General features: G+C 39.0%; 1 protein-coding gene across 1 annotated transcript in view; it reads left to right on the forward strand.

Annotated features, from left to right (window-relative positions):
- LOC140467327 (C4b-binding protein-like) overlaps positions 1 to 8510 on the forward strand; it is a 65998-nt gene extending 57488 nt beyond the window's left edge. Inside the window, exon 11 of the mRNA XM_072563605.1 lies at positions 6978 to 8510. Within this exon, the coding sequence (XP_072419706.1) occupies positions 6978 to 7189 (212 nt within the window). The 3' untranslated portion in view covers positions 7190 to 8510. The remainder of the gene's footprint in view (positions 1 to 6977) is intronic.
- The last annotated feature ends 3703 nt before the right edge of the window (positions 8511 to 12213 follow it).

Genomic DNA, 12213 nt, shown 5'->3' on the forward strand with positions numbered 1-12213 from the left:
AGAGTGGTTTGTATATGGGGTCCAGTTCAATGCATTTATTGATATCCATAATCCATTTGTAAATTTCTTATCTATTCATTGTAATTTACTTTCCCATCTATTCTAGTGTCATCTGCAAATTTGGCTATCAGACTTTCTATCCCTGTATCCAACTCATTAATGTAGATTGTCAATAGGTTGGGACTGATTTTTGTGGTACCCCCACAAGTTCCATCTTGCCAACCAGAAAAAAAAATCAGAACTCTCTGATTTTTCTTGATTAGCCAGTCCTCCAGCCAAGCTAATGAATTGCCCCGAATTGCATGTGATCTTGCCATGTGCAATTAATCTGTGTGGCATGTTATCGAATGCCTTCTGGGCAACCAGATAGATTGCATCTACAGGACTTCATTAGCAGCATTACTTGTTACATCATCAAAGAACTCTAGCAAATTGGCAAACACCTTTACCCTTCATTAAACTAAACTGACTCTAATGGATTATATTTTAACTTTCCAAATGCCATGTTATTACTTTCTTCATAATGGATCCTGACAGTTTTCCAAAGGCATATATTAAACTAGCTGACCCATGGTTTCCTACTTTCTGCTTCCCTCCCTTTTTCAATAAAGGCATTATATGAGCATTTTTTTCAAACTATAGAAATCTTTTCCACATCAAGGGCATTTTGGAAAACTATAACCAGTGGATTCACAATTCTGATGTTATTTCTTTCAAGACTGTAGGATATAGGTCTTTGGGGATTTGTCTGCATTTAATCCCAATACTTTTCTTCGAATTTTTTCCCTCCCTTATATTGTTCTAAGTTCCTCCCTTTCTCTAATTTGAGTTAGTTGTTACTATTAGGATAATATTAATGCCTTCTCTGTGAAAAATCAAACCAAATGTTGATTAAGTGATTTTACCCATTCTGTGTTTGCCATATTGACCCCCCCACCCCCCATTTCATCCTCCAAATCAGGCACATTAGCTTTCATATAGTTGTAGAAGATTTCACTATTAGTTTTGATAGCTTGCATTAGTTTTCTTTCATAATTTACTTTTGCTCATTTTATTACTTTTGTGGCTAAAAGTGTTGATCTATAAAAGTTTTCCAATCTTTGAGCCTGCCACTTGCATTTTCAATGTGACATGCCTTAGTTTTCATCTTTATATTGTCTTTAGCTTCCTTGCTAAGCCATGGAGTGATGTTTTCTCTCCTCCTCCTCCTCCTCTCCCCCCGCAAGCAACCATCACCCTTACAGTCTTTCTTCTTTGTTGGAAAATATTTCAGTTGGGAACAATTAAGTTTCTCCTTTAACGTGCCACCACTCATCAATTCTCCTCTCTTTTAGTCTTCCTGCCTTGATTTGTCCTCGTGGTTGTATAGTAAATTCGTTGAATTCCAGAATTATAATCTATGAGTCTTGTTTCTTGGCTTCCAACTGAATTTGGAGAAAGTGAGGACCACAGATGCTGGAGATCAGAGCTGAAAAATGTGTTGCTGGAAAAGCGCAGCAGGTCAGGCAGCATCCAAGGAGCAGGAGAATCGACGTTTCGGGCATAAGCCCTTCTTCAGGAATCATTCCTGAAGAAGGGCTTATGCCTGAAACGTCGATTCTCCTGCTCCTTGGATGCTGCCTGACCTGCTGTGCTTTTCTAGCAACACATTTTTCAGTTCCAACTGAATTTGAAATTCTCGTATACTATGATCACTTTTCCTTAAAGGTTCATTTATGATGAGATTATTAATTACTCCCACCTCATTACCCAGTACCAAATCCAGAATTACTGACTGCTTGGTTGAGTCCAAAGTTTATTGTTCCAAGAAACTACCTCTGGAAACATTCAATGAGCTCCACTCAAGACACCTTTATCAATTCGATTAATCTAAGCTATATGCATATAAAAATCTCCCATCATTATGCTAAACCTTTCTTACAAGTCGCCAGTATTTCCTGGTTCATAGTGTACTCCCCTGTGGAACTACAATTTGGAGACCTATAGATTACTCTCACAAGGGACTTTTGTCTCTTGACATTTATTGTTTCTACCCAGACTGATTGTATGTCTTGATTTCTACTGCCAATATCATTTCTCACTGCAGCAGTAATCTTTTTTTTTATGGCAAAGCTACACCAACTCCTTTTCCTTCCTGCTTATCCTTCAGAAACACTTTTGAATATTCAATTCCCAAACCTGGTCACCTGTAACAGCATCTCAGCAACTGCTATCAAAATGTTGGTCATTTGGATTGTTGACTCATTAATTTTATTCCACATACTTTGAGCATTCAGATGCAAAGCCTTGAAGTTTGTTCCATTATCAAATTTCTCTATTCTTATATGAATCCTTGGTGCGATCTGATGGTCTAACATTCTTTTCCTTTCTTTATATTCTTTATCACTAGCATGAGCTCATGCCTTCTTCTTTGACTTTGATTTTCTAATTTTAAATGCAACTGATCCCTCCTTATTTGCTTTAAAGCCCTATCCACAGCCCTAGTTACGTAATTAAGCCACATATTTACCTCTTTTATAATATTGGCCCTGTCCTAATTAACTCATGCCTCAGTTAGAAGAAATGAGGTCTCCAGATGCTGGAGATCAGAGTCGAAAAGTGTGTTGCTGGAAAAGCACAACTGGTCAGGCAGCGTCCGATGAGTAGCAGAGTCGACATTTCTTCATCAGGATATTGAGCTTATGCTCGAAACATCAACTGTCCTGCTCCTTGGATGCTGCCTGACCGGCTGTGTTTTTCTAGCACCACACGTTTTGACTCATGGCTCAGTTAGTAAACCAGATATTGTTTTCTTTTGGGTCTGCTTTTCAGTTGCTAGTTGCTCATATTTCCTCTGCAGAAGCTTTTAAGTCACATTGTTGCGGGCCAGGAGTTACATGTAGTCCAGCCTGGATAAGAACAACAGATTTACTTCCTTAATTTCCTTGAAAGTAGAGTCTCAGGTAGATAGGATAGTGAAGAACATGTTTAGTATGCCTTCCTTTATTGGTCAGAGCATTGAGTACAGGAGTTGGGAGGTCACTTTTGGAATATTATGTGCAATTTTGGTTTCCCTCCTCTCGGGAGGATGTTGTGGGACCTGAAAGGATTCAGAAAAGATTTACAACAGAGTTGGAGGGTTTGAGCTATAGGGAGAGGCTGAACAGCTGAATAGGCTGGTGTAGTTTTCTCTGGAGTGTCGGAGACTGAGGGATACCTTATAAAGGTTTTTAAAAATAGACAAGGTCTTTTCCCTGGGTTGGGGGAGTCCATAACTAGAGGAGCATAGGTTTAGGGTGAGAAAGGAATGATTTAAAGGGACTCAATGGGGAACTTTTTCGCGCAGAGGGTGGTGTGTGTATGGAATGAGCTGCTAGAGGAAGTGGTGGACATTGGTGCAATTACAACATTTAAAAGGTATCTAGATAGGTATATAAATAAGAACAGTTTAAAGGCATATGGACCAAATGCTGGCAAATGAGACTAGATTACTTTAGGATATCTGGTCAGCATGAACGAGTTGGACAGAAGGGTCTGTTTCCATACTGTATATCTCTATAAGGGTCTGTTTCCATACTGTACACTTCTATGACATTGTTCAACCAAACGGGTTTTTCTTTTCACACAACTAGTTACAATGGGTATATTACAGCCTGCCAGCTTCCATCAAATCAAGGTAAGTGAGGTTAGGGCTGCCACAGTCACTTTGGCCCAGAGATGGAAATAGTAGGCTGGTTCATGAGGGCATTTGTGTAGCAGTTGCTCCTGAGATTGTGGAGCCTTCCATGGGGCAGGAGAAATTGAGATGCTTAAGTAGCTAACCGCTGTTCTGATGATTGTAAAAATTCACCAATAAACTCCGGAAATATTGAAATCTATATTATGTGCTTTTCAGTCTCTTAACCATAAATGCAGAGCATTGTTGAGAATGTATTCTGTCAGAATGAGGAAAGCATGATGTTTCAATTTAAAACCAATGTAAATTAATACGATCATGTCTGATTTATTATTTCAAAACTGATAACCATTTACACCATTGTTAATCAAATATACATCAGCCTCTATTTTAAATGAACTCAAAGACTGAGCTTCCGCCGTCCTCTGCAATAGAAAATGACAAATATTCACAACCTCCTGATACTCCTTGATTGGCTCCCTTTCAACAATTCTGTTAACATCTTCAAAAAAACACCAACAATTTCACAAAGATGATTTTCACTTCACAAATCCTGCTGGCTATGCCCAGTCAGATAATTTTTTTATCCAAATGTCTATTTATCATGCCCTTTGTGAAAAGTTCCAGTCACATTCCTTACTATGATCTCAGGATGATGAGCCTGTCCTTCTCTGTTTTGTCCTTTACTCTTTTCCTAAATAGATGAGTGATATTTACAAGCTTCCAATCTGAAGGAATCATTTCAGAATCTGTGGAATTTTGCAGATTATTACCAATGCATCTGTGATGACGCTTCTCCTTTAACAAGGTTAGGTTATCCTTGGTTTTTCTCAGGAGGTCGTGAAGACACAGCCTTGGAATTATCTGGGGTTGATCTACTTGAGGAAGCTTTTAAGTTTCAAAAGAAACACTTGTACAATGAAAGGAGAGTGGCAAGTTCTCCAGCTCAGCTTTCGCTGGTTTGGCTTGGGTTCAGAGCTGCAAGTCAGTCAGTTTGGAGGCTGCTGGTCCAAGAAACAGCTCCATGGAAGAAGATGTTCCAAGCTGAATCCCTCTATCATCTCTCTCTCTCTCTCCAGTAGGACCGTGTGTTTGATTTTTCCTTTTTTGCCAAGGGAATTTTATAGGGATTGTTGCAAGTATTTGGATCAGCATCATTAAGTTGGGATAATCTGTTAAATTTTTGGATAGGTTGTTATTCTGTATTCTGTTCTACTTTGTTTGTGTTTCATTCAGCAATCTTGCACATAAATTCTGTTTTGTAGTTGGGCAAGCTGCATCACTCCCGGAATATCCGCATTACACCTGCATAAAACAACAAGCCCAGTTAGGGTCTTAGCAACTTTCTTGAAGTGTTCTGAGGGGGTTTGGTCCGGTCCATAACACATCTTAAATCTCAATGATCACCTCTGTCAACACTCTGAGCTGTAGTTGATCAAGTTCTGGGGATTTATTAACCTTCAGCCCCATTAGTTTCTCCAAAACGCTTCTTACTAATCCTAATTACCTTTACATCCTTATTAATCATCATTGCTTGGATCTAACTTCTGGCAGATCTTTTGTATCTTCATTAGTGAAAATAGCAAAAGTAATCATTTAAATTAGATTAGATTCTCTACAGGGTGGAAACAGGCCCTTTGGCCCAACCAGTCCATACCGACCCTCTGAAGAGTAACCCATTTCCTTCTGACTAATGCACCTAGCACTATGGACAATTTAGCATGGCCAATTCACCTAACCTGTACATCTTTGGACTGTGGGAGGAAACCAGAGTAAACTCATGCAGACACAGGGAGAATGTGCAAACTCCACACAGTCACCCAAGGCTGGAATTGGGCCCTGGTGCTATGAGGCAGCAGTGCTAACCACTGAGCCACTGTGCCACCCTGGTTTTTTAGGTTCTCTGGCATTTATCTATTCCCCATTATAAATTCGCCTGCCTGTGTTTTTAATGGACACACATTCTTGGCCAAGCATTTTCTTTTTATGTATCTACAGAAGCTTTTACAGTCCATTTTTCTAAATTGCATTTGTAATCTATTCTCCCTTTTCATAGTTAGGTGATTGTTTTTGACTGGTACGCAGAGCTGAAGGGTATTTTTCTGTGCTGTAGACCTCTATGACTTTATGATTCCAAGTATAATACAGTAGTTCACCCATTACAAATCCAGGGATTTAGGGAGATGCACGACTGCATTGGTTTCTCTTTAACAGGAGCAGTATATCTACTATGCTCAGCCTATGCTATTAGTCAAATGTCAGGATGCAGAGGAAGCGAAAAGAAAAATGTTCTCTTCATGCCTGCTCCTAGTAGAATGACAATGGTATTTGACGAAGATAAAACAAACTCCTTCAGGATCAAACCAACTTCCAGCAAGATGCCTTGTTATTGATATATTTGTGTTCATTATTGGAGACAGTAACCTAATATTTAAATGCTGGGGCTTTGATTGTTGCATGTTTCATTCTAATTGTGCAGTTTTTATTTATTAGCAGAATTTTGTTGTCAGCACTCAAATATCTGTTGATACTTCTAGAATGTTAGATGCAGAGAACAGACAGTCTTTTTATGCCTAGAATATGTCATACAGCATGGAGAAAGGCCCTTTGGCCCATCATACTTGCACCAGTCATCAACCATCTATCCAGTATAATCCTATTGTAGCTTTGCATTGGTGTACTGTTTCAAGTGCTCATCTAAATGGTCCTTAAATATTTTGAGGGTTCCTGTCTCTATCACTTTTTCAGGCAGTGAGTTCCTGACACCCAGCACCTTCAAGTGAATGAGGATTACTTCAAATCTTCTCTAAACCTCCTGTTCCTGACCTTAACATTGTGCCGTGACCTTTGTGCTAAAGGAAATGTTTCTCCTATCGACCCATCTATACTCCTCAGAACTTTGTTCACCTCAATCAGGTCCCACTCAGCTTTCTGTGCTGTAAGGAAACCAACTTCAGCCTACCTAATTTCTCTTCATAGCTGAATTACTTCAGCCTACAACATCCCAGTGAATCCCTTCAACACCCACTCCAGTCCAACCACATCCTTCCTATACCCCTTTCCTGGCTGATGGCTGTTTATTAGTCTTATACATATCTGTCATGTCACTGTAATTGGCAGATTTACCCATCTGGTCAGAGTTTGGCTCTTGGGAGATTTTGGATATCTATTGCTGGTGCTGGTGCATCCCTGCTCAGATAACTGGTCTATGATCAATCCCTCATCACTTTCCTCTCTCTATTGTACACAAATGATTCATTACGCACAGTTGAAACAATGGTATGTTCAAACTGAAAATAATCATTTCTAATTCTCAACACAGATCCTAACTCAGGGAAAGACTCCAAACTAATACAAAACAAGCTAAAAGACATTGTTGTATACGGAAAACAAATGCTTAAGGAGAAAGAGAGGAACATCCACACAGAAAAGGAACTTTTAGAACGTGAAGCAGCAAATCATCAAACTTTTGAAAGGATTTTGCAAAAGATTGAACAACTTCTTAACCATTTGAATACTTCTCAAATTTGTTAAATCTTATCTTTCATATTACAAAATCTGAAAGTATCAATGTTATTTACAAATGCCAAAATGACTCTGTTCAAGTAATTTCAGTTACAGTAAACCTCAATTTTATTTTTAAATTGTCTTGTAGATAAGTTGCATTTTAGGAGCTTAAAACCCAATTTCTACACAAATTTTGAGGAGGCAGTGAGGAAAGTCATCAGTTTTAAGTATTCGATTGTGAAAAAAAAAGTGAATAAGTAAAAGAAAATCCCACCTGGATCTGGATTTAAATTTTATGTAAATTTCTGATGAGATACCTCTCTTCTGACCAGTTTTCAATGGAGAGATATAACACGGGTAAATTTTAATGGTTGGCCTTCATTTCAATTCTGCAGGTTAATTGAGAAATAGTGGAAAATGATACAACCCAGAGGTTCTCCTTTTATGCAACAAATGTGACAACTTTACTTTGTCAACTGTCTTGTGAAAGTTTTGTGTTGGAAGGTGGATAGGAAGAATCCAAGGCTGGGAAAGTCTATATATGTAGGATCCAGAGGAATATCACATGTAGAAAATGTTCCCACTGGCCAACTATTGGTGGAGATCCTGTTTTTCAGAATAATTGAATGATGAGATCCTGCTACTTAGTGCAGGCACAGTGGGCTGAATGGCCTCCTTCTGCATAAGGCATTGCTGATTCTGTGAACTCTAATATTGATTTTGATATTTTCTTAATTGATAAGAGGATCAAGAGTTACAGACAGAAAGCAGGAAAATGGGGTTAAGAAACATATGAGTCGTGATCGAATGCAGAGCTAAATGGCCTAAAGCTGCTCCTATATCTAATTGTTTTTAGTCTTATGGACAAGTAACTCAGAGTTTTCGTTGCCTCCCACCAGTCTTCACTGGAAAGAAAGGGTTTATAGTACCCATCAGACATAAGGTGGTTGATGAGTACAAGTTGTTTTCTGTACAAATATAAGTTATGGACAATTCATTATCCTGTCTTGGTAATTGACTATTATCTCATACCAAGAGTGTTCCTGAGCTTTATTTCTTTCAGGAAGGAGAACAGGTTTCAGAAACTTGGATAAAGAAAGCCACTAAGTCAAAATTTCAAAACAAAATCTTTTGAAGGCAGTGAGGTCCTCCTAAGGTTCCAAGCAGTATAACAGGCAGGGAATCATTAAAAATGCAATCTGCTTAAGCCAAGCAAGACATTACATTGATATATGAAAGTGTAGTTCAATTATTTTATGCTACGATGCAAAAACAATGCTATCTGATAGTAGCATAGTGCTTTGTATGTTCGCACACTACAAATTAAAATAAGAATTCATGTCTGGCACTCTTTTGCCAAGTGTTCAGTCTATCTTTGAAGAGATTGAGAAAGCACACATAAATGACACAAATATGGAGTTCAGACACAATGGGGTAGAATGTTAAATACGGGTTATGTTCTTAGACAATATAAACACATTCTAATCATAATTACTTACTAGAATGACTAGAGTAACTATGAGTGTTTATTTAAACCAGACGTGAAACTACTTGGTCATCTTCCCCTTTGATTTGGGAAACACGTTAGACCACTTTCAGACTTCATGATCATAAATCACCACCCTCTCATGAAGTTTAACTAGTGTGAATTAATTCACCTCGCTTTAACAGAAGGCCTGTGAAAGTGCGTGATTAGGAAACTTCGTATGGTCAGGAAGGAGACACCATATCAGGAGTGAGACACAGCCCGAATGAGAATATAATTTGGGTTTTGGATACAGCATGGGAATTAAGTGAGAGGGGAAGAGGTGCTTTTTTTGCTCTTAGTTTAAAAGGTTTTCTTTAACAAGAAAATTTGAAGCCCAAGCTTAGGGGGCCAGCACAAAAAAAAGTGACATCACAAGAAAACCTGTTCATTGGTAATCTAACTATCTATTATAGCTCACATTCAGATTGAATGTAAATGGGAGAAATATTTACAAATTACAAGCAAAAAAAAAGTTGCAAACCTTTAAAACAAATTAAGTACTAAGTATTTAAAATGGAGATGCAGGACCAAATGATGTGTTGTAACTGCTTAATGTGGGACCTGGTGGATTATATCATGTTCATAGTGACCATGTAAGTAGTCAGTATTGATTGCCTGAAGAACTCTGAGCCAGAGTTCATTAGCTGGAATTTGAGCTTTGATCACGGAGACACATCAGGGTGGGGGAGAGTTAACTGGACACTGTTTCAGGAAGTAGTCATAGAATCTTGACAGTTCAGAAAGAGACCACAGCCTATTGAGTCTACACCAATCCTCTGAAGAGCATTCCATCCAGACGCAGATCCCCAACCCTATCCACATAACCGCACATTTACCATAGCCAATCCACCTAACCTGCACTCTATATGCAATCTACCATGGCCAATCCACCTAACCTGTACATCTTCAAACTGTGAGAAGGAACCGGAGCACCCAGAAGAAACTCAGCAGACACGGAGAACGTGCAACTTCCGTACTGTGATGATACTGCTCCTTTAGTAAGGTTATGTTGTCCTTGGCTCCTTTTCAGAGAGCTTGTAAAAGACACAGAATCCAAGAGGTCTAAGTTTGAAGAGTTTTTAGGGCCAGTTTGATTATAGCTAACAGACACTGTCTCAAGCAAATTGGGACGAAATTTGAAAGCAGCACCATTTAAACTAAATTATATAGGGGGTGGGGAGTGTTGAGTTGAATTGCATAGAAAATTATGGAAAAAGTTAAAGGTGAGGAAGGTTCAAGAGAAGTTATTAGAGTTTCCACAACAGTAAGAGGAGAGGGAAAGGGTCAGGAATCTAACTTCAGGCAGTGGAGATAAGGGACTTAGGGCTTTGCTACAAAGTTTTCAGATGACACGACGATAGGAAAGGACAAGTAGTGGGAAGCTGCAGAAGGATTTGGACAGTCTACAAGTGAGGGTAAATAAGTGGCAAATGTAATACCCAACAATTTCAGCATCATACCTTACACAAGCTTCTTCCCAAGTCCAAAGGTGAGCAGGTTAAGTGAATTGGTCATGGTAAATTGCACATAAGGTGCAGGTTATGTGTATTAGAGAACCCAGACATCCATAGAGAAAATATGACTTGATTAACAGCTAATGCTCTGTGATCCATCCTCATCAACTGCACAATGTTTATTTACATAAGACAAAGAGTTTTCTTCCTTTCGGAGGATGTTTTGAAACATGAAAGGGTTCAGAAAAGATTTACAAGGATGTTACCAGGGTTGGAGGATTTGAGTAATGGGGGAGGCTGAGTGGGGCTATTTTCCCTGGAGAGTCAGAGGCAGAGGGATGATAGAGGTTTTTAAAATCATGAGGGGCATGGACAAGGTCTTTTCCCTGGAGTGGGCAAGTTCAGAACTAGAAAGCATAGTTATAGGCTGAGAGGGGAAAGATATAAAAGGGACCTAAGGGGCAACTTTTTCACACAGAGGGTGGCACATGTATGGAATGAGGTGCCAGAGGAAGTGGTGGAGGCTGGCGCAATTACAACATTTAAAAGGTATCTGGATGGGTATATGAATAGGAAGGGTTTAGATGGATATGGGCCAAGTGCCGGCAAATGGGACGAGATTGGGTTGGGATATCTGGTTGGCATGGATGGGTTGGTCCAAAGGGTCTGTTTCTGTGCTGTATATCTCTATGACTCTATAATGTTTGTAATTTCTGCTACTGATATTTTCAAGGGTCAGGATGATTGAATTTTTAAGGGCTATAGCACAAAGACATTTCTTTTAAAAAGTGGTTATTAACGAATGACCTTTCAAGAAAAAAACATTTTCATATAATGTCTTGATAATTCAGGGTTCACGGGTTCTGTATTGAGTATATTGTGGATAATAGGCATATACTTGCCATAACCTGGAATGGAGGATACAAGGGGCTGTGGGGGGGGGGGGATTGAGAATGTTTGAAGTTAGCTTTCAAAATATTCTCTCATCCAGAGAATGGTTCACAATTCACAATTAAAAAGGTGACCCAACTCTAAGAGAATTGCAGGAGACTAGGAAATGCCTATCTCCAAAATGAAGCTGAGCAGTTCAGGACTACGCAATGTGGGCTTATCATTCACACCAGCTTACATCCTTAAGCCGCACTGATCAAAATTGGAATCTGGCAGGAATCTCAGCATCAGGGACCACATTCCATTTTTAGACCACAACGATGTCTTCGATAGTCCAGCCCATGGTAGAAACACAGAAGCTTTAATTTACTTCAGATCTCTTTATTTTCACAAGATTGACAGTCAGACATGAGAAATCACATCAGAGAAAGTATAACTTATTTTAAGTTAATGAAAATATCTATAGGTTTTGCATCCTGTCTACATCTGTGAAAACATTGCCTATTGAATCAAGTACTTCTTTTGTTATTCTTGGAGCTGAACCAAGCATTTATTATGTGGCATCTTCCAACAGTATTGAATGAAGCAGTTTGAGCTGGTGACCAGACATCTAGAGGATTCGGAGTTGACATAGTGAGGATATGGAGGGAGCATAGGGGATTTGGGAATAGGAACATGATACAAGAGAGTAATGGTTACAGATTTTTAACATCCCTGTCAAAAGATTCCCAACCTCTCATTTGATTCCTGACCCTGTGGAAATGGCAAGCAGTGGAAATTGTCATGGAAATTAAAATTTGGTGCCATACATATCTTTCCACATTGGCCTTCTTAATTCAGGTTCCCTTTGAGTTGAGAGTTAAAACTTTAGCTTATTGATTCTCAAAAGTGTCACAAAAGTGACAAGAAATTTTGGGAGACAGAGAGAGAATAGGCCATCACAATATTAGTGACTTTCCATATTTTTTAAAAGCTTAGGGCTGGGTATCATTATAAGCAGAATAACCGCCAGTTCTGGGAATGAGAAAGCCCAGTGGATCAGCACCTATCAGGCATCAAGTGGTCATTCAGTTAGCATTTTCAATGGGTCACATCTGAGGCAGTGATGTTCCACAACATCTGAAGTTGACATCAATCAGAGATTGGCAGACACAATGAACATCAGCAATTCTGTACAA

Source organism: Chiloscyllium punctatum, chromosome 45, assembly GCF_047496795.1.
Source record: "Chiloscyllium punctatum isolate Juve2018m chromosome 45, sChiPun1.3, whole genome shotgun sequence".
Classification (NCBI taxonomy): Eukaryota; Metazoa; Chordata; class Chondrichthyes; order Orectolobiformes; family Hemiscylliidae; genus Chiloscyllium; species Chiloscyllium punctatum.